This window comes from Muntiacus reevesi, chromosome 3 (genome assembly GCF_963930625.1).
Source record: "Muntiacus reevesi chromosome 3, mMunRee1.1, whole genome shotgun sequence".
Taxonomy (NCBI): domain Eukaryota; kingdom Metazoa; phylum Chordata; class Mammalia; order Artiodactyla; family Cervidae; genus Muntiacus; species Muntiacus reevesi.
Window position 1 is genome coordinate 244,035,474 of NC_089251.1, and position 23,798 is coordinate 244,059,271.

Consider the following 23,798-nt stretch of genomic DNA (forward strand, 5'->3'; position numbering starts at 1 on the left):
CAGAAAGGGACACAAGCCTGATTTATGTTTGTTTATGGTGAAGGCAGGGGTGTAGGACTAGTTGACCCTTAATCTACCTTTCCTACCATCACAGGTAGTGCAGAATTGAACTGAGTGTTTATGAATGATTGAAACCCAAAGAAAGTGACCAAGATCATTATTATTGTCTTTATTGAGAATATTTGTAGACTCTGTTAAAATAATGCCTTACAGGCGATAACCCTATATGCAAAACCGAAAAAGAGACACAGAAGTACAGAACAGACTTTTGAACTCTGTGGGAGAAGGGGAGGGTGGGATGTTTTGAAAGAACAGCATGTATATTATCTATGGTGAAACGGACCACCAGCCCAGGTGGGATGCATGAGTCAAGTGCTCGGGCCTGGTGCACTGGGAGGACCCTGAGGAGTCGGGTGGGGAGGGAGGTGGGAGGGGGGATCGGGATGGGGAATACGTGTAACTATATGGCTGATTCATGTCAATGTATGACAAAACCCACTGAAATGTTGTAAAGTGATTGGCCTCCAACTAATAAAATAATTTAAAAAAATAAAATAAAATAAAAAAAAAAAAAAAATAAAATAATGCCTTACAGTTAGCTGGGAAGCACTGGTGGGACCACGCTGATTGTTAAAATACTGAAATACTCTTGTCCTAGATGGTAAGTGGCTGCCATCCAGAACCTCTAGAGTGCTCTTTGGCCACCAGAAGTGCCTGTCTCTTCCCCTGGACACCCAGATTTCCTAACAGTCCAGCAAATCCAGGGGATAATGTCTAGGAAGAAGGGTGTGTTAAGAACCAGCTTCAGGGCCATGTGTCGCTGATTGGCAGATAGTTTGAATATTTCACCTGCTCAGCAGACATATAGTGGGAAGAACACTTGCAATTACTGAGGATGTGCCCGTGAATGCACTGGGACTGGGATGGGCACTTTTTTAACATGTTGTTTTATTTCATTCTCACAATGGCCCTCTGGAGTAGATACCATTTTCTTCATTTTACCACTAAGGAAAGTGAGGCTCAAAGAGCTGTAGGAGATATTGTATCCAGATTCACATATCTGGTGAGTACTGGAGCTCTTTGAATTTTCAGAGAGCATGGGAATCCAAGTTCCATTTTATAGGTGAGGAAACTAAGGCAGGGAGAAGATACTCTTTGAGCTGGTTCAGGTCATATTTGGCCCCAGAATTCAGGTCTCCTGGTCCACTGGCCTTGTGTTCCTCAGCTTCAGTGTTTTCACATGGGATATATGGTCAGGAACGTGTGTGCCGAATTGACTCCTATGTCAAAGCCGTGTAGAGATGAAGGGGTGGTGGAAGAACACTCTGGAGTGTGAGTCACATCATTTTAAAAGACTTACAAGAAGGACCTATCACCTGTAACTTATAGGTTGATTACACTTTTCCCTCCTACCAATGAGAGAAGCAGCCTATAGATTAAGCATCCAGTTTACTTGGCATCTTCCTAAAACAGCCAAAAGTCTGTTTCTGTATTAGAAAGCAAAGTTGTGGATGAAATAAACATTTGCTTCTTTTTAGAAAATTTTTTTTCACTTTTACTTCCATCTGCTGGTTGTTGCAAACAAGAGCTAATCAGCTGAGCAGAGAAACAGATGTGCTGTGACGGTGCCAAAAATGGGTCTCTCTCTGCTTGGCAAAGGGTCGTTGACAGGGGATGGTTGCCATAACAACCGGCTTACACCAATGCAGAAATATCACAGGCTTTTTGCAACCACTCTTGCCTTCATTAATTATGCCATTCCTAGCTAAATGATACAATAATGCTATTTCCTTTGGCACTGCCAGGAATAGAGATGACGAATGAGATGTTTTGTGCTGATGGGCTGAGAAAGTCATAAACCACTACAGAGCTGAAATATTATTGTTGTCATTATTACCATTTTGTTCCCTAAGCTCTAGCTAATGGATTTGGTACCCAATAAGAATTAATAGCATTTGTTGAGTGCTTACTATGTGCTAGGCACTAAATGCTTTGTATGAATTAATTCATTTGTAATCCTTACAACAACCCCATGAAATTATTGCTATTACTGGCTCAGTGTTTTAGAGAAAGTAAATAAGTCACAGAAAGTTCTTGTCCTTGGACAGCTGTTAGGTGATGACACCAGGATTTTAACTCAGATATTTAGCTCCAAAATCCCCGCTCTTAACCACTATACTAGAGCAAACTGTTTATGACTACCAGTATACCAGATAAGATGAATATCTTTTTTTCCAAGTTAAAAATTCTTTTAAATAAGAATCATACTTCCTAATATGCTGAGGAAAATACAATATTTCAGCGTGACACTAGAAACCAGTATAATTAATGCCTCAGAGAAGGATCTGGAAAAGTAAAATAGCAAAGTTCTTCAGAATAGAATTTAGATTTAGATTTTAGTTATAGCCCTGCCACTCATTTTAAAAAAGTGAATGTGGTTCAGTTATTTTAATATGGCTTCATTTTTGGTAGTAAAGATAAGAGTACAAATTTTGGAGTCATAGACCTGCAAGCAAATAGTGCACACACCTAATCCTGGACCTCAGGCGAGTTACTGAATATTTTGATTAGAAAGATGGGAGAAGTTAAAAGAGGAAGTGAGAAGGGAAAAAAAGCAGCCTCAGAGGACAAAATGAAATGATGTCCTGAAAGTGCTTGCTGCCATACTCAGCATGGTGTGAGCAGTGAAAATGGTGGGGCCTATTGCCTAAACCCTACCTCTCCTTCCCTGTTCTCAGCTCAGAGGATTGGCCTGGGTTGTCTCTGCCTCTGAGGTCCATTCTGGGTTTCAGAGAACATTGATGGTTTCCGGGGGAAAGAGAGTCTTCCCACTCTCACATTCCGAGCCCCTGGAGTTCCTGGGATACTGAAGGGGGGATCTCTCCAGGCTCTCAGTAAGGGTGAAGTGATGACAATGGTGAGACTTCCAGGGTCTGATTTTACCCAACTCTGTTTTAAAAGGCTGGGGATTCTTGGGACCCCACCTGCCAATCACTTCACTGTGAGGTATATAGGCTTTGGTTGCTCAGGAGATTCAAGTGAGGGGTTTAGAACCTTGGATGGTTGACTGAAAGACCTGTGTGTCTTCCCCCACAACTTTCATTTCTGAGAGTCTGCAGCCGTTTGTGTCCCCTGATTCCCCCCAGGTTCCTGGGCCAGCCTGTGAGAAGCAAGGATTCCCTCCCTTCTTGTTCGGGGCAGACCCTACCTGCATTCCCAGGGTGGTCCTGTCTTTGAGGGTCCTGGAGCACAACCCAAACACTTGGGGCTGCGGTGGGTGAAGGGTCACAGTGACTAATGCAGCCCCAGATTTCACCCTCTGCTTCAGCCCCAGCTCCCCTCTCAGCTGGAGCTCTGCGGGGTTGAGCCATATATGATCTGTCACTGTGGAGGTGGGGGGCTGGCCCCGGAGGTGGTGGTGACTTGTCACTACCCTCCTCCTGGCAGATCTAAATATAGAACCCCATTTGAGGCCTCAGCTTCCAGATGTGCAGAAGCACGAGGGGCCCCCAACTTGCCTCGTGCTGAGGGCTGAGTAAGACCTAGCAAAGTCATAGCCTCTGTGAGCATTTAGAATTCCCTGACTGTCCTCCCACCTCTCTCTGGGGAGGTGAGAAAGGTCAAGGCACCTGTTGTTTCCCCTTCTTCAATCCACCAAAGATGAAGAACTGTTCCCGCAGGGGCAGAAGTGTTTGCTGAAGAAATGTCAGAGCCCGCCTCTGCTCCTCCTAGACTCCGAGTCAGATCACCCGGCGGCTACCCTCTGGTTAGCGCCTCCATTGCCCTGCCCCGGGAACAGGGACTCAGCCCCACGGAAGGGGAAAGCAGTTTACAGCTAGGCCAGGGCTGCGCTGGCTCCGCTGCACGATGGACCCTGAGCTGTTGGAGGAAAGCAGAGGGAGGCGGGCAGTCAGCATTAGGAATGGGCCCCAGGGGAGCCTGGGGTGGGCGTGAGTCTGGAGCATGTGGAACTCCTATTCATGGAACTCTATTATGTCCCAGGTTTTTCTCATATCTTTTTTGGTTTTAAAAAGATAAAGGAAATCACTCTTTGCCAGGACTGTGTGATATTCCCAAGGGCGCTCTGGTTTGCACGGTGATGTCAGTCTGGGAGAGGACATCACCCAGAGACCACGTGTGGATAAAGGGGAGTGCCCATGCGGGAACATTCAGATATTCTGTTCGATTTGCTTCCCTTCCTGTTTTTCAGATGTATTGCAGAGGAGAAAAGCTACCTGCAACCCCTCCCCCCATTGGTTTCTTATTGTGGCTTATGCTTCAGTTCTGTTACCTACTAGCTAAATAACTTGGGGAGAGTTTCTTAACCCTTCTGAATCTGTCTCCTCCCCTAAGGTAAGAATACCTGACCTAACAGCTGTGAAAAGAATGAAATTGTAGAACTCCTCCTCTGGTAGAATTAGAGCACTAGCTGACAAAGGGAAGGGGCAGTGGAAGGAAAAGTGAGCACATGGGGAAGTGAGAGGCAGTAGAAACCCCACCTGCTTAAGTGGAGGGAGTGCTGCATGCTCAGAGTATGACAGTTACCATGGCTATGGCTTAGGATGGAACATGAAATCCCTTTGGGAATGTCTTAGCATTCTGTGTATTATAAGAATCCCTGGGAGATGCCTCACTCATGGAGAAGTCATGGACTTTGCTCCTGGTTTGGCTACAAACCAGTTCTGTGACTAAGCTATTCCCTAAGACCTCGGTTTCCTCATCTGTGAAGTAGGGGGATTGACTTAATGAATCCTAGGATCCCTTCCAGCATCCATCTCTAATTTGGGGAAAGCTGCTAAGGGAGGCTGGTGGGATTCTCCTGGGTCTCCAAGCACATGTATTTCTTCAGAGTCTTTGAGTACTAAGGACACATACAAAAATTTGGGGTCACTGATTTTGCTTTCACAGAGAAATTCTGTGATACTGGTCCTGAGTCTGAGAGCAGGGCTTGCCAAACAGTTAAGTGTAAGTAATATGTTGGGCTTCCCTAGTGGCTCATTGGTAAATAATTCACCTGCCAGTGCAGGAGATACGGGTTTGATTTCTGGGTCAGAAAGATGTCCTGGAGAAGGAAATGACAACCCACTCCAGTATCCTTGCCTGGGAAATCCCATGAACAGGGAAGCCTGGTGGGCTACAGTCCATAACAAAAGAAACAACAAAAGTGATATGTTTCCAGGGCTTTGGGGAATTTCAGTACAAAATTGGTGTTGTGTGCTGGCCTCAAACCCAGAACAGCCCCCCTGCCCTCCGCCAGCCATGGTGGGAAGCGGTGTCGTGTGCGTGTGCTCTGCGTCTTTTTAAGTTGAACCTTGTTTTATTTTTCTAAAGGCATAAGCTGAGTGTTACAATCCTGAGAAAAGGCTTGTAGAACATCATATTTTAATTAGAGACCTTTCTCAATTTTATGTGAACAGCATAATTTAAATTATTACTGGCAGTTTCTCAGTATAAGGAATATATATTCAGTTCTAGCCTTGAGTTTTATGAATGAGCCAAAAAAAGCACCACCCCATCAATTTCAGTTCTTCTAGTCCACATCCCTTTTGGAAAGAAACCCCTCAAATATCAAATGTATTCTCCCTTGAAGTTATATTTCGTCCAAGGGAAGAGATTTCATGTGCTTATTCAATATCTCAGCTTGTAACACTTTAAGATGTTTGTATGTAAAACTGATGAATAATATTTGCCACTGGAATATTTATAGCTGCAATTTACAATTCTAGGGAAATCCTATTTTCGAAATCTTTATGATCAATAACATTTATTAATTATGCTGTGTGAATTATGTAAGCAAAATTAAGAATCCTATTTGCCTTCCTACTTCTCAACCCATCTTATTTGCCAGTCTGTTGACTTTATTTTTGGGCTCAAGGTCAGCCAAGGATTAATAGCTTTAGGTCTATTTGCTTTGCCTCTTTTTAAGCTGAATTTAGCTCTTGAGATAACAGCATTTTGCCTGTGTACTTGACTGAAATTTTAATCTTGACCTTTGGTTATAATTTTGGATCACACAATCAATTCTAGTAAGATGAGAAATCAGAACATATAAAGCAAACCTAATTGCATTTTTAATGACATTTTAAAAATTAGTGGAAAAATAAAATAGTCTGAATAACAGCTATTGTCTTTTAAGTTTTGTAAATCATTCTTTAAAAGAACAAAACATATTTTTCCTTATGGTGGATGATGCTACTGTAATATTATTTGCTTGAACATATTGGTTAAAAATCACATTATTGAAAGAGATTTCAGCCCAGCAGTTCTTTGATTTGTCATCTGATAAATGGTTTAAGTTAAATAGTTTGGAGAAATCTAGGTTTTCTGAATGCAGGAGTTCATATGTTGACTACTTTTTATTCCCCTTATATCCAGTCTAATACAGATACTCTTCGTAGATAATGAAGACTTTGAGTTGAGGAGAGACTGTTCTCTCAGGTTATTATAGCTCAAGTCTTTCTGCAAAGATAGAGGGTATATCTCACCCCTGTTTTGGGAACTTTACCAGTAAGCCCTACTCTTGGTCTAGGTTGAAATGAGACTGCAATCATGGGGCATTCCATGGGACTGTGGTGGCCTGAGAAAGTGACAGTACTATGCCTGGTCTTCTGCTTACAATGGAAAGGGGTATGGTTGAGAAGAGAATTCTTTTTAAACTTGTGTGACCCTAGTTTTACAACCAAGACATCACCTTTAACCTGTCATCTTGCTGATGAAGAATCCCCACAGCCAATACATACCCCTGAGGAAGTAACCACACCCTTTCGAAGATCAAGGCAAACTTTCCAATACTTATTTATATTTTCAAGACAGAAAAACAGACAAAATTTGTTCTTTTTTGTTATAGAAATAATTTGTGTTCCCTGTAGGTATTTTAGTAAATGTAGACAGTCTTATAGAAGTAAATCAATAAAATATATATTACCCATGCATCTATGACCCAGTGATATCCTCTACTAACATTCTAGTACCATAGAAAAAACTGGGTAATCAGCATTTCCCTAAGCAATGCTTCAGACAACACCCAGGGGGAAAGGGTTACTTGGTTTATACAGGAAGAAGAGATACAGGGAGATTAAATAATTTGCTAAAGTTATCCAGTGAGAAAGCGGCAAAACCAAAATGAAGGTGCCTGGCTCTGGGACCTTTTTGCAGCCACCAGAGGGTCAAGTCTTTTCACACTCCCAGAGCTTTTCACAGTTAGTTTTCTCCAGCTCATGACTAAAGAAAGGGCCAGCCTCCTCAACAGAACTCAGTGGACCATGCCCAAGGACCCAAGGATGGATAAGGAAATGATGTGTGCCAAAGCAGTTGTGTTATCAAATTGTAGCTACAATTTCACCCTATAAGCTCCTTTAAGAGAGGGGAGGAGGGAGTGACTGGCGTGGATTTGGAGTCTTAAACTTTGGAACTCGTTAGCTTAAAGAAGTCTTGCGAGAACTGCCCTAACAAAGAAAACTGACTGCTAGCTTTTGCGACAAAGACCAGTAGAGCTAAACTATAGTGAAAACGTATTTCTTGTCCTCAGCTCCCTCAAGAAAGAAGTTTTGGGGTAGCCCAGGAGGTAATGACCAACATTTCAGAGGCTCTAGCCCATCTCCGGGTAGAATAGGTATTGGTATTGAGCACTGAGGCTGTTAGTGCATAGATATTGCCAGAAATCCGAACATTAGTGTCTTTCTCCTTCCTAAAATAAGCATCAATGTAGTCTAAGTGTATCAGAAAAGTCATAAGTTTGCATTTCAAGGTAGGAACGTGGACATGCTCCATTAACCAGCATCCAAACAACTGCTGTGTTGTTGAAGCTTATCTTCCTTAACGGAGGCATTATCACAGCAACCAGCATCTTTTCAAAGACCTTAACACCTTCTACCAAATATTGGCAATACAATCCACTCAAAATTCTAGTCATCCGGTTCATACCCCAGAATAATCTACTGTTTGCTAAGTAATTTGCATAGAGAAGGTAGCCTCTCATTTTGAGATACCCCCAAACCACTTATTTTGAAATCATGAAATCAGTATGTTAGAGCTGGAAGGGATACTAGAGATTATTCATCCCCACCTTGCCAGTTTATAGATCTAGAAAGTGAGATCACTGTAACTAAAGAACCCTCAGCTCAAAATTTTCAGGGGACTTGATCAGAGGGACCCAGCTAGTGAATAATGGAGTTCAGACTTTCTGATTCCAATCCAAAAGTTTTTCAGCATAGCTTCTCTGATGAGTGCCACAAATTGATATGGATGGGAAAGGAAGAAAGATAAGACATAATCCTCACCCTGTGTTACTTCTGTTTACTTCAGGGGTCACTTTGATGAGATCGTAAGACTGGCCCCTTTAAACCTAGAAGTGATGAGGCTAATGATAGATTAACACCAAGTGGATAAAACTACTCATTAAAACTCAGAAGCAGTATAAACACTCACTGATATCATGCGGAAGAATGAAAGGTTGTTAAAGGTGACTATGCAGAAGTTTGTAGGAATTTATACATCCTGAAACTCACTGAGACTCAATGAGTCAGCATTTTAATCTTGGAGCTAGTAGGTCATTAGCAAATATTGCTGTAGAACTCTCTTTAATTCAGTTAATTCTATGCTCTTAGCTTTTGCCAGGTGCACTTACATACACATCGTGTGAAACATTCCAGAAGACATATCTTCTTCATATGAACATGCTTGTGAGACTCTGAAATCAACAATGGAGAATTCTTACTTTGTAGAATTGACATTCATTAGCAGTTTTTCTATTCACAATACTACATTAAGAGTAATATCCCAGTTAAAGTTGATGATATACAACCTTGTATCTGCTTTTGGTACTTATAACTGTGTATTCAAACTACAAATTTTGACTAGTTGTGTTGGCAACCAAGAATAGGAAGATTAAAGTCTATAGAGTTGCGAAATGTAAGATATATTTACTGTAACATAAAATTTAATGTAGTCACTAAAAGCACATCAGTGTTTCATTGTTACCCTTTAGTATATTCTCTTTCTGATCCTGGTGGAATTTTGTTTTTCTTATTGAATCTACACAGGGGAAAGAAGTTTCCAAGAGCACACATGGCTTTTTTGTACCTAGTTAGGCATAGAGCTTAGACTCAATTTGAACTTGCTGTACTGCCTACCAAACTGATGTCTTCTTCCTGACTTCCCTGTTTTGTGAATGGTACCATCATTCTCTTGGTCACCCAGGTCATATGTTAGTCTTCCTTGGTGTGCCCCTTTCCCTAGCCTCCCAAGTCCTGCAAGTCTTCCCTTGAAGTCTCTCTCTCTCTCTCACCTGTTCTATCTGTCTCATTCCACTGCCACCAACATCATTTATACTCCTGTGATTGAAGCAAAGGCTTGACGTAAGGGAGAGTATACACTTGCCTCAAGTATGTCTCCTCCTGGGGGCAGCAGAGCTGAGGTGGAGGGATGTAAGAGGATGACGTGTTTCGGGTCATGGGCCTGTGGCAATGCCATTTCAAACTCCCCTCTCTTCACCCCTTTAATATGACTTACAGAACCTGGGAAACCTGGTCCCAGGGCCGTGCACTTAGTTGCCACTGCCATTCACCTTTTCTTTGTGGAGCATGGTAACAAGCGATTCAGAGAGCTCTCTGAGAGGTCGCGTTCTCCTGGGGACAAGACCAACTGACCATCTAAGCATTCTTAACTCAGTTTTATTTTACCTAGAGACAAGGAGAATGCTGAGCTAAGGAGAATGAAATTGCTTTTTCTCCTAAAGAAACAGTTGCAGACTTTGATGTTGCATTGACAGGAATACAGTTCCAGGATGTGTTGACCTTCCATCAGGGATGTAACCTCTTAGTGTGTGTCTTTGAATCCCATCACCCATAACTCAGTAAAGAGAAAGGGAAAGAGAGACTCTCTCTGAAGACATGGAGTTTAGGTGAAACAAATCTCAAAAATGTGGCTAGTTTGGTCAAAATATGAGGACAGATGCTGATAATTCAGGTTCCTTGACAACCTTTATTATTTAGAGTCCTTATCATATTATGATGTTTAGATGTCTCTCCTCTGCCTGGGCTCAAATTCTGTCCCTGACCATGACTAGCTGTGGGCTCTGGGGAAGCTATTTAACTGTGCTATAGCTCAGTTTCCATGCCTACTACAGGCAGTAATAGTACCTGTCCCACAGAGTGATTGTGTACCTACCTAGGACCATGCTGGCTCATCAGTACTTAATAATTATTTGTGAGTTATTTTACTTCAGAAATTTCCTATAAACTTCTTTAGAAAGCTAAGCTTAAATAATTCCTTTGTCACATTGCTAGCTGAGTTTAGGGAAGAGAATTTGGCCAAACTCTTCTATTAATCAAACTGAGCTGAAGATAGTATGTGTCTGTCTGTGAAGAGAAGTGAAAACCAGATACACGTTTTGAATATTTTATAACAGCACTTGAGAAACGATAGGATATCTCCATTTCCACCTTTGGACAGGTTCTTGGAATTGCCTTCTGTGTCCCATTCAAGATTGCTAGAAGTCAATTGGAATTTCTTCCTGGAAGTTGTAGACTAGGGGCATTAGATACTTTTCATTATCTTGGTTGGCCTGAATTGGTCTCCCTCTAATATCCCAAGCTTTTGAAGCCTGCATCCTTTATTAGACATGCTAGTATGCACTGGCTTAGGACATTTATAAGTGTCATAGATTGTTATTTAATTTCTTACAGGTTCACTTTAAATTTCACTCAGCCATAGCTCTTGTTGGAGAAGGATACAGTCTTATTTCTCTATTCTCCACAGGAATGTATAAGGATGGTGAACTACTTGCTGATTGATAGGTCTAAAATTATATTTGTCTCACACATTTGGAAATGTCATTTCTGAAAGGGAAGGTGTTAAATAGCCTTCTCTGGAGATCTTTTAAAATAATGTAGTTTCTCACCTGATTGAGGTGATGAAAGTGAGGTCTTGGGGGACAATGAAACGGCCCCTGCTTCCAAAAATTGGAATTATTTGAACTTGAGTTTAAATGCACATTTGAAAATAATGTGTTAAAAGTATCCTTTTAAGGTGTTAATGTGTTAAATATATCATTCTGTGGCAGGCGAGTCTGTTCAGAGCATGAGGCTGGGATCCATCCCAGGCCAAGGATGCAGGTACATGGAAAAGGGTTCTTTAGTTCAGAAATCAGAAGAAAAGGGTAGAGGACAATTATGAAAGTAGGAGACCATGTTTTGGGTAAGATGGGCATGTTCACCTAGCATCGTGAGACCAGTGAGCTGGGTCCGGCAGAGAAAAGGTGTATTAGGTTTCTGTCACTGACATAATATTACCACATATTTAGTGGCTTTAAACAAGACATGTTTATTCTCTAGGTCAGACGTCTGAGTCTTACCTAACTAAAATTAAATTCTCCATTTGGAAGTCTCACAGTAATCTCAGACTTAGAATGTCCCCAGTGGAGCACAACCCAAACCTGCTTCTACTACTGTCTTCCCCATCTCATTAAATACCAATTTCGTTCTGGAATTGCCCAGGTTAAAAATTCTGGACTCCTCTTTCTTATAAGCCCCATTCAGCAAATCCAGTTGACCCTACCTTCAAAATTATATTATCAAAATCTGATTATTTCTCACTGTCTCTAGTTTGGATTCCTGCAGTAGCATCTTTAACTGGTGTTGCTTCTTCTACTCACGTGTCTTATTAATGTATCCTCAGCACAGTAGCCAGAATGCTCCTGCTAATGTGTAAGCCAGATCTGTTACTCTTCTCCTCCACCTAAGTTGGTCCATCTCACTCAAAGTCAACGACCTTCTGATGGCCTAAGAGGGCAGGGAGGCCCACTCCTTTGGCCAGCGATGCTGTATGTCTACCTCATAGGCTGTTTGGACCAACACAGCTTCAAACCGTAAAAGTCTCCTACCTTCTCATAATCATGGGTTATCCTAGGTCAAGGAGGCAGATTTCAGGTCAAAAAGGAGCTTTCGGTCCCTGCAACATGCTCCGGCCCACCCCTGCCTTCTCCCAGTCCATTGTGATACCCACCAGAGTTTAAGTGTAGAGCTTTCCCTGCTAACTCAAAAAGCTGATAGAAAAATACTTTCCCACAAGGTTCCAAACTCTTCAAACCAATGACAAGCCCAAGGGCATTTTCTGGTTCCCCTTCTCCAGTACCCGGTTGGGCTAATCCCCGAAGCAGCAGCTGGGCGGAAGCATAAACCAGTTGGGGTTGTGGAGGGGGGAAGATTTTCTTGGAAAAAGAGAATGCGAGGGAGTGGTTCCTATTTTAAGTTAACCACATCAGTCTGTAGGGACTTTGTGCAGGAGACACAAGAGACAGGCATCTTTGAGAACAGCTGTTCCTCACTGTTGAATCGGCAGCTGGTAAGGAGGTGTTAGACAAGGCCTGACCCTTAAAGGGCGTCAGGGTGGGTGTGGTGAGGTATTCACCCTTGCACCGTCCTTTCATACATTTTAAAAGTGGATGAACATATCGGATGATAAATCAATCACACGAATAAAGCCTAGAAAATGGACCTTTTGTTATTACTGAAATTCAGTATCAGTATAGCCAGGAAACTGAGACGGGGGCTGAGACCGGCCAAGCGCCTTTTGGGGCACCTGAGGTGTCAGTGGGGTTGATGTGTCGTGTCCTGCTTTTGTCTGGTAGGTCATCGCTTGTGAGCAGCAGTACGACTCTTCCTATGACGCTCGCTGTGACGTCTGGTCCTTGGGGATCACAGCTATTGAACTGGGGGACGGAGATCCTCCCCTCTTTGACATGCATCCTGTGAAAACGCTCTTTAAGATTCCAAGGTAGGACACAAGATGGCGCTCTTGGCTCATTAGTTCTTTGTGAACGAGGCTCGTTAGGATAATAAAGAGTTGGTAAACAGTTTCTCTCCAAACCTGTGAAAGCCTGTTTGTAAAATGTATTTCTCTTTTAAGGGGGCGGCGGGGGGTCGGCACGGGGGAAGGGGGGATAGAGGGTTTCCTGAAAGACAGCATATTCCAAAAATAATAGGAGTATGTTGTAACAATGGCATATTTTCAGTACTCCAGTTTTTCTGAGATGTTGATTTTTTAGGCTTTGCATGGCAAGACTGAAAATGTAGCTTTGGCTTAAGTACTCTGTCTAAATACTAGTGTTTTCTTTTTAAATTATATAATCATATCTGGTCTTTTTTTTTTTTTCAGTTTGAATCTTTCTCCAGTATGCTGAAAAATTTAGGGATGAAAAAAAAAAATGTGTACCAGCACTAAAAAATTTTAGAAAAATGTTACATCAGTCATGATTTTCTCTTTAACCCTTTATTTCTGTCTCAGTGGGAAATGGTGCTGAAAGAGGTCTGTTTGAAGGGTATTTAAATACCAATATATTTTTTTATTGTCTATATTCATTAGGGTTTTGTACAAGAGGTTTGTTGGTTGTCTTTCATCAGAATAGGGCTGATGTTTGGCGAGGCACTAGTTACAGAAAATGAAGCTATCTGGGAGCTCCTTGCAGGCATGTTGCAGCTTGAAAGCTTTGTGCCTTTCACATTTCTCTTGCAAAGGAAGGCTCTGGCCGGCTGGGAGCCATTTAACTGCTTTAACAATACAAGTGTTAACCTTTCTTTATCTGCACAATCACACAGCTATCACAGCCTTTAAAAATTTCTCCTGATTGCAATTTGCATTTCTGATTAGGTCTATTTATATGCAGATGAGGCTCTGTGGCATTCATCACCGTAATGTTATCGTTTTATACCTAGTCCAGATGTGAACAACCACCCACCATTATTCCCAAAATGATTCCCAACCAAGTCAGAGTTGGTCTTTTTTACTTTTCCAAAGTATAAAAACAGGTCCAGATGATTAGGACAAAGCTCCTGACTTTTTAAATGAATAATCTGATGAATGTTCAAAATAATGTAAGAATGCAGGACCCCAAAACAGTATTGTGTAAAGTAATATGTCAGAAAATGATAGATGGTATCTGGAATAATTTACATGTGTGTTTTGAGTTTTCACAAATGGCTTACTCTTTATTTACTGTAGCCACATAATTTCTCAATTACCAGAACTAAGGTGTGGTTTCTCGTTAGCTTGGAGAAGGAAATGGGAACCCATTCCAGTATTCTTGCCTGGAGAATCCTATGGACAGAGGAGCCTGGCAGGCTACAGTCCATGGGGTCTCAGAGTCAGACCCAACTGAGCGACTAACACTTTCACTTTTCTGATTAGCAAGACATATGTACTTTTAATAGGCGATCATCTACTTGGGTATGTTTTTTTTTTTGATGTGCATTTGTATACAGACCAAATGTTTGAAAATTTCATAGGTAATAAATATGAGGCAGCTTTGAAAGTGTGTGTGCGTGTGCATGGGTACACACATACTCACGTGAATGTGTATGTGTTTAACAGACCCTTTATCTCCAGTGACTCCTCTTAGTTTGCTTCTGTGCCCAGCCAAACCTCCACTCCCTAATAACTTTTTTTTTTTTAATTTTTTAATTTTTCAGTGGGTTTTGTCATACATTGATATGAATCAGCCATAGAGTTACACGTATTCCCCATCCCGGTCCCCCATCCCACCTCCCTCTCCACCCGATTCCTCTGGGTCTTCCCAGCTCACCAGGCCCGAGCACTTGACTCATGTATCCCACCTGGGCTGGTGATCTGTTTCACCACAGATAATATACATGCTGTTCTTTTGAAACATCCCACCCTCACCTTCTCCCACAGAGTTCAAAAGTCTGTTCTGTACTTCTGCGTCTCTTCTTCTGCCCTGCATATAGGGCCATCGTTACCATCTTTCTAAATTCCATATATATGTGTTAGTATGCTGTAATGTTCTTTATCTTTCTGGCTTACTTCACACTGTATAATGGGCTCCAGTTTCATCCATCTCATTAGAACTGATTCAAATGAATTCTTTTTAATGGCTGAGTAATATTCCATGGTGTATATGTACCACAGCTTCCTTATCCATTCATCTGCTGATGGGCATCTAGGTTGCTTCCATGTCCTGGCTATTATAAACAGTGCTGCGATGAACATTGGGGTGCACGTGTCTCTTTCAGATCTGGATTCCTCAGTGTGTATGCCCAGAAGTGGGATTGCTGGGTCATATGGCAGTTCTATTTCCAGTTTTTTAAGAAATCTCCACACTGTTTTCCATAATGGCTGTACTAGTTTGCATTCCCACTAACAGTGTAAGAGGGTTCCCTTTTCTCCACACCCTCTCCCCTAATAACTTTTATACTGTCTCTCCCCTCCCTTCTTCTGTCTTGGGAGAAGCTTCCAGATCTGAACACAAATAACCAAGCCTCCCACTGCTTGCCTCAGGACAGGGCAAACTTTAGGAACAGGTGAATGGCTAAAAAAGGATCTTAGTGACACGGATCCTTATCCTAAAGTAGGTTGAAGCTTTCTCTCCTTGTGGTGTAACCTCTGGCCTTTTCACCATCCCTTGGTTCCTGTGCAAGTGATGAATCAGATTGAACTAGGGAATGTCAACACTAGGTGGTTAGCAGGCCCTCAGTGTGATTACATGTGCCTTTATTACAACCTTAATGGCCAGCTTGATATATTTGGACAGGAAGGATGGAGGTTTTATTTTTTTAAATGTAGCATGTTTATAATTACTGCATAGTTTTTTTATATGCAGATGACACCACCCTTACAGCAGAAAGTGAAGAGGAACTAAAGAGCCTCTTGATGAAAGTGAAAGAGGAGAGTGAAAAAGTTGGCTTAAAGCTCAACATTCAGAAAACTAAGATCATGGCATCTGGTCCCATCACTTCATGGGAAATAGATGTGAAAACAGTGGAAACAGTGTCAGACTTTATTTTGGGGGGTTCCAAAATCACTGCAGATGGTGATTGCAGCCATGAAATTAAAAGATGCTTACTCCTTGGAAGGAAAGTTATGACCAACCTAGATAGCATATTAAAAAGCAGAGACATTACTTTGCCAGCAAAGGTCCGTCTAGTCAAAGCTATGGTTTTTCCAGTGGTCATTTATAGATGTGAAAGTTGGACTGTGAAGAAAGCTGAGCACTGAAAAATTGATGCTTTTGAACTGTGGTGTTGGAGAAGACTCTTGAGAGTCCCTTGGACTGCAAGGAGATCCAACCAGTCCATCCAAAGGAGGTCAGTCCTGGGTGTTCACTGGGAGGACCGACGCTGAAGCTGAAACTCCAATACTTTGGCCACCTCATGCAAAGAGTTGACTCATTGGAAAAGACCCTGATGCTGGGATGGGTTGGGGGCAGGAGGAGAAGGGGACGACAGAGGATGAGATGGCTGGATGGCATCACCAACTCGATGGACATGGGTTTGAGTAAACTCTGGGAGTTGGTGATGGACAGGGAGGCCTGGCGTGCTGTGATTCATAGGGTTGCAAAGAGTCGGACATGACTGAGCGACTGAACTGAACAGAACTGAACTGATAGCTTTTTATACTCACCAAGTTTTTTACTTAAAAAGTATCTTGTTAATTAGAATTACACAATTTTCTTAGGAAGGGTCATAGATTGCCAAGTGTGTTTGTGTGTGTGTGTGCGCATGTGTTTATCCTCTTAATCTTCGGTGGTCAAAACAGTATCCTTTTCTCAGAAAACTTCTTTGATGGAGAAATTTAATACTTAAACAGTTTAGATAGGCACTCGGGTTATCTACCTATGTGCTTCATGGCTCTCTCTCATTCTATCCCAGCATTTCCTTTCCTAAAGCTAATGGCAAGTCATGACAAAATTCCTTTGAACCTATTTGGTTTCAGAATGTTTTTCCTCTTTGGTTATGAGTGTTGTCAGTGTTCTGGAGCTCTCTTCAATTAAACAATGAAATCCATTGCAGAGTGCTCTTGGGGGCCAGAGTACTGTGTGTGGCCTTTCTTACCTGCCTCTTGCCTATGCCTTTCTCTGATTGGAAATAAGTTCAGTAAATTAACAAGTAAGGGAAGAAAAGAAAACCTGCCCCAAGTCAGGGAAGGAGTGACTTTCGTGAGTGATAAAGGACTTGGGACTTAACACAGTGCTGGTTACATGTGAGGAGGGAGCCTCAGATGTCAACAGAACAGGTGATTACTGGGGTTCCCTGGGCTTTGTCAGAAAACAGGCGAGATCTGCCTAGCTGTGTTTGATTTGCCTGAACAGGGGTCTCCTGCTTTCTGCTGTCTGCCTCCACTCACCTCCCCCTTTCTTTTGACCTTCACTTTAGAAGATGACACGTGGGGTATTCGTGACCTGTCTCTGATCACGACATGACTTGCAATCTTTCCTTCATTGCAAACACACAGAAATTATCTGCTGATTGGCAGAGCAGCCACTGTTTGCTGAACTTGTCAGCATGTGTCATCTTGTCTAATGCCTTTGCTCCAAAAAAGTCACCCCTCTCTGACAGCCACTGCTCTTTGTGCTGCTATTTTTCTCCAGGAGTTAGAGGAGAGAGAAAGAAGGAAAACTGTTTCTCTAGGCATCAGTGGGCTCAACAACCTCTCTCTGACAATTCTCTCCTGTGGACTCCTGTAGAATTCCAAAGGCTTAGAAGGATCTTGCAGATGACCTGGACAGATTTTTCACTTAAAAGGCGCTCTAGTTTATAGATGTATTTGCAAGAACCCATGGAGTTAGGAGAAATGTACAATTATGTACCTTTCTTGGCAACCAGGTATCTTTCCTTAGCTTGGAGTCTTTGGCTAATGACCTCTTTGACCGCCACAGATGGGGTCAGGGAGGCAGTGGGGACCAGCGTGGGTGCGTTTACTGGATGAGGACCAAGAGCCCTGTCACTGGCCTGTTTATTGGGGCCAGATAGCAGCTGAATCGGTGCAGAGTCTTACTGCACATTGAGAGCTTCCGTTGCGTTCCTGTGGGAAAATGCAGGGTGCTTTTAAGATTCCCAGCAGAAATGTCCTTGTCTGAGAGTGGATGAGACAGAATAACTTGAACATTCCAGTCCCTGAAGCCAGTGACTTTTCCTTCCTAAAGAGGAGTTTTCCTCTAGTACACAATTTGGGAAAAGAACTCATGATCATCCCAATTTACGTTCAGGCTTGATTTCCTTACCAAATTTAGATTGTTCCAAACTGTCCCCAGCTATTTAATTTCTGAGGGCTGCCACAACAAATTACCGCAAACCTGGTGTCTTAACACAAGAGAAATGTATTCTCTCCCAGTTCTAGAAGCCAGATGTCCAAAATCAGGATGTCAGCAGAGCCCTGCTCCCTCTGCAGGCCCTGAAGGAGAATCCTTTCTGCCACTTCCAGATTCTGTGGCTTCTGGAATTCCTTAGTTTTTGGCAGCATCACTCCAATCTCTGCCTCTCTTTTCACATGACTTTCTTCACTGACACTCTATGTGTTTTTCTTTTCTGTCTGACCGGTGAGACCACTCATCATTGAATTTAGGCCTCATACTAATTTAGGGTGACTCCATCTCAAGATCCTTGTCTGAATTATATTCACATGTGTGCGTCACTCAGTCGTGTCCAACTCTTTGTGACCCCATGGACTGTAGCCCACCAGGCTTCTCTGTCCATGGGATTATCCCAGCAAGAATACTGGAGTGGGTAGCCATCTCCTCCTCCAGGGGATGTTCCCGATTCAGGGATCAAACCCACAGCTCCTGTGGCTTCTGCATTGGCAGGCAGATTCTTTACCACTGAGCCACCTGGAAAACCCTAGCTTAGCTTTATTGAGTGCCATCTATGTGGCAGGCACAGTGCTATGCAATTCACAAAAGCAAATGTGTTCAGTTCCCACAGTGACCCTTGAGGTAGATGCTATCACCGCTTTATTCTAGAGGAGAAAACTGGAATTCCAGGGAGAAAGCCCTGCTCCCACACCAGTGGAGGGAAAATGGTTTGAATCTGTAAAGTTTGACTCCAAAGACCTCCCATTTTGCAACTGCACTGAAAAGTTAAAGCCCTTTCTTAAGTTATGTTTATTTATTAATGGATTGTGATTTCAGCACTGAGGGGGCTGGAATATAAAGAAATGAATAGGAGGGAACTGTTCTTGGAGCTTTCTGAGAGGCTGTTCCTGGGTTATATATATTTGACTTGAATAAAATTTTCCACTGAAAAAAAAATGAAAGTGATATCCCAGTCCTTAAGAAGCTTACAGTCTGCCTTCCTTTTACGTGCTCCCGTTTCAAACTGACAGAGGAAACCTGAGAGTTAGAATTTTATTAGCATCAGCGTGTCAGTCAGTCAAGGAACTGAAGAACAGAAATTAAGTGTCATCACAGGTGAGCCCAGGCCCTCCTTGGTTCAATGATTAGTGACTCCCAAACCAGAAATTCCTTCCTTCTCCAAGCTCCCCTTCAGGCAACTGCCTTTTAGTTCCTGATTTAGGCACTTAAGCACTTAAGGCCAGTGTTTGAGCTAAAGAACTGAAGAACATGTGTTACATAAAAGCAGAGCAGCATTTCAGGTTGTCATTGTTGGTACCCAGTCGGTCCCATCCCATTCCATGCTCCTTGCAAAGCCTGCGCCTGCCATGACCATCAGCGCTGTTTCTGGTAGCATCTTCCCCCCTTCATTTTCCTTTTGGTTTTTCAGTAGGAAAGCCTCACTTTGGTTGTGGAGGAAATGAAAATCTGTTCCTGGCATCCTGCTTTGGAATGCATTTTCTCATGGAAACTTTTAAGTGGTTATTTGGGAGGAGGTGATAAAACAACTGAAGTTCTCACTCCTGGCGTATTATTAGGCTCATGGCCAGCTCGAGTTTTATAATTGAGTCCCAGGACAGCCTGTGTCTTAAACTTCTTGCTAATGGGAAAAAATGCTTTCCCTGCTCTAAACTATCCATTCACAAGAGTGCTTTGGAACACAGTCTGCTGGAGATTAGGGATGACCGTGCCCTCCAACCCGGGACATCTCTAACTTGGTTCTTGCTAAGTCAGGCTTGGGCTGAGTGCTTGAAGTGCAAGATGAATAAGACAGGATATTTTTGTTAGTTTGTTTGTTTTGTCTGAAGGAGAACATAGTTTTACATTCCATTCACTGCTTCATTCACTGGCAGAGGTAAAATGGGCGGAAGTCAAACAGCAAAAAAAAAAAAAAAGGTAAAGAGAAGGGACTGAGAAAGCAGGAGTCCATGTGACAGATTTCCTCAGGGTCTCAACGCCTACAGTTGACTCCTGTTTTGAAACACACTCCTTGGGCTGAATTTTCATCTAATTTCTTCGAATTTCCATCATTTTTAAAACGTGAAGATTCCTTTTGTTCGGACTTCCCTAATTCACAGACCAAATTGTTCCCACGTGGGTGGCAAACCGGCTCCTCAGCTGTGAGATGCTGCAGAGGCAGCAGGACGTCCTGAGTCACCAGCAATTGTCTCAGTGTTATAGAATTGTCACAGGACATTTTCCCTTAGGGCTGTGAAATATAAGGAAAAGAAATTAAAACTATTGTTGGAATGTAATGAGTTGGGAGGGTGGGTGTCTAATGGCACAGTAAGGCTGGGTTTACCCCCGGGGGAACTTTGGTTTCTCTTCATCAACCCAGGTCACTTAGCTATTGGCCCTCTGAGCAACGAACCCTTACAATCCAGGCTTCACTCATAAAGCAAGAAGAGCTAGGAGAATTAGCATCGTTTAGCATTTATTGAGTGCCTAAGAGCAAAAATAAGTTAAAAAATACTCAAATAGAAAAACAATAGTCTTTTACGCCTCTTTTTCTTTCTTGGGAGATTTCTAGTCCCGTTTTAGTGGATTGTGGCCCCTGCCTCTCAGGATGTCTTGGGGGTGCCCTCCTTCCCCCTAGGGTATCTTCTCCATTAGTTGAGAACAAAGTATCTGGAGGCAGCTGGCAGAAATGCCCCAGAAGGCTTCCCCTCTGTGGAACATATTTCCAAACTCTTTTTTTTTAATTTGAGTTGAGCAGTTGGGGCTGTTAGTTCCTGTGGAGGTGCAGCTTGCTGCCCCTCGTGACTCCTGGCAGGCAGGGAAAGTTCATCTTTGCAGGGTTTCATCTGGAGATCAGGTGGCAAAGCAGGAGTGTGCCTCCAGGGAGTGCTGGTCCCCATCCCTGTGGAGAGGATGCCCGCCTGGAGAGGAGGGAAACGCTGGAGAATGAGAGGTGCTGACTTCGAACTCTATCCAAGCTCTCTCCCTCCTGACTCTGATCTCATTATTTTGGCCCCAGTCACTTTGGCTAATGCCCACTTAGCTCCTAAATAGTGGAGAGATGGGCAAAGGGGGTAGACAAGGCAACAGAACTTGAAATAGTACTGAAGGGTTTCCGGCACCCTCATTTCCTCTTGATTCCTGGGAGAAAAAAAAAAAACCAAACAGGAGTAAAGGTGAAGGATAGTTAGATAGACTGTCTTTACGGGTTGGCATAGTAGGGCAGGGACAGCACAAGGATGAACAGTGACAAAGTGGTAAAATGGAGGCTCATTACAGCTGCAGCTGTCCTTTCCTGAAAAGTCCTGAAAACAGGTGAAGCCGGGGTCATAAGAAAGAAAATATAGGGTAGTGGTCAAGCATTGATGTTTGTGTCAGTTATCTGCTGGTAGGTAACAAACCACCCCAAAGTTAAATGCACAATCACTTATTATTTCTCATAAGTCTGGGTTCTTGAGTGGCTGTTCTTGGCTGGACTTCCTCATGCTTCCTTCCTGTGGTCAGCTGGAGATTTGCTTTCGGGCTAGCTGGTCTAGGATGCCCTTGTCTAGGATGACTTGGCTTTGCTGTTTTCTCATCATCTAGCAGGCTGGCCAGGACTCTTCTCACGTTGGTGACAGGGTTCCCAACATAGATACAGGGACAGGTAGAAAATTGGGCTGTTTTTACAATTCATTTACCCCAATGTTCCGTAGTCAGTCTGCATGAGTTCAAATACCAGTTCTACTACTTTCAAACTGTATGGACTTGACCAAGTCACTTGTCTCTGCACCTCAGTTTCTTCCTCTGTAAAATGGAGATATGACTGAAGCTATATTAACCTCATAGAGTTGTTGTGAGCAGTTAATGAATGCAAATTACTCAGGACAGTATATAGAAAGCATTCAATTTTTGCTGGATGCTATCAAAGAACAAAACCTCAGAAGAGTATTTATATTGTGAGAAATTTGCTTTCCCTTGTAGCTCAGGAGTTGAAACCTTCTCTTCAAAAGGGCTACCTATGAGATCAGTCATTTGAAAGTTTAGCTAATTGATTTATTGATGATTATATGGGAAATTGAGAATGAAGACTGATTTCTCAATAATTCCTCACTATTAATACTTCTACTACATCTGCCTGAGGGACTCTGCTGTGAATATCCATTATCACAATTCCTTTGTTCACAGCCACGCTTCTCAGAGATGTGGACCCCCTCCACCCCCACCCCGTCCCCATATATACCCATGAATGTGATGTCAGGACTGCCCCTTGGGAGCAGAGCTGACCTTGGGCCCCTCTCACATTGTGTCTACAATGCGTGGTGATACTGTCATCCTCTGAGAACTGAGGCTGCAGGGCTTTTCCTTCCTCTCAGTTTCATCTTTGTGGCAGCTTTGTGCTTGGTGGGTGAGTTGTGTCATGGGGGCTTGGCTGCCCCCCTCTATAGGTCCCTTTAACCCTCTTGGTAGGTACAGTCTCCCCTCATGTTCTAGTAATTTCATGTCCCTAGGTAAAGGCACAATAGTGAGAGCTCTGTCAAGATTTGGAATGATTTTTTTTCCAAGGCTAAAAACATTGGTAATGGGAGACTGAAACCCAAGCTATGTGAAGGGATTGTAAGGAGAGCACTTCGTTGCTCCAGACGAGTTCAGGTTTCTCAGCTCGGAGGAGTGATACCCCAGGGACTGAGCAGATGAGACTGCCCACCCACTGACGGTGATCTTGGAAGAATTCTGGAGGACCGAAACAGTGTTAGAAGAGTGGAAAAGGAGAATGTGCTTCAGTTCTTCAAAAAAGTAAAGAAAGCAGGACCTGTAGACTACTATCTGGTGAGCTTGATTCTATGCTGGGCTAATTATAATTACTAAGGTTCTTTTTTCTTTGAAGAGCGTATGAATTCTTAGAAGAGAAATCTGTGATCATTATGAATTGTCTGGGTTCATTAAAAATAAGCCATGTCCAGCTAATGTTGTGGTTTGGTGTTACTGCAAGACAAAGGCAAATAGGGACTGTTTCAGAAAGAATATATTTGGAATATTGCCCTTAGGTTAAAATCTGTTGTGATGTTTTTGTGGCCAAGATGGAGAAACACAGGCTGGAGGATGGTAGTGGTGATGGATCACAACCCAGGAAGGATGTATATGTTGAGGAGCATTGGGTGATGCTGTCAATGTCACCATGGTGGGAAGTCCTGGAGGCCTTGGGTAGGGCTCTCTGCTGACCATCCTGTCTGCTGAATGTTTTAAAGTATATAACAAATTGGAGGACATTAGCCTATTGATCACATTCATGGAAGGGTAGCTGGTATGCTGAATGTCAGACTTGGAACCCCCCAAGACCTTGTCACCAAGAACAATGGGATTCTCTAACAAATAAGTAAACTTGGAAACTCTGGCTTGCTGTATAGACTGAGAGAGCCATGGCTTGAGAATGCATGGGTGGAAAATGACCTTAGTTGGGGCATAAGTTCAGTAGGTCAAACAGTAAGACAGTCTTTCATGATTAACATGAGGCTTGAAAGTGAGAACAAACACCACCCCCACACTGGCTCCATCCCAATCAGAACTCCTTTGGAAGGATGGATTCATCATGGGCACCACGCTCAAATTGCCGCAAGAGAGTCCTACCCTGGCAGAACTCTAGCAGAGCTGAAGCTGGCATTTCACACTGGGATTCAGACACTGCTCTGGCACCAGTCCATCCTTTCATCTCTGGGGTGGGGTGGGGCACACAGATGGCACC

At 42.9% G+C, this 23,798-nt stretch overlaps 1 protein-coding gene across 1 annotated transcript in view; it reads left to right on the forward strand.

Annotated features, from left to right (window-relative positions):
* MYO3B (myosin IIIB) overlaps positions 1 to 23,798 on the forward strand; it is a 421,954-nt gene that overhangs the window by 41,464 nt on the left and 356,692 nt on the right. Inside the window, exon 9 of the mRNA XM_065928997.1 lies at positions 12,629 to 12,774. Within this exon, the coding sequence (XP_065785069.1) occupies positions 12,629 to 12,774 (146 nt within the window). The remainder of the gene's footprint in view (positions 1 to 12,628; positions 12,775 to 23,798) is intronic.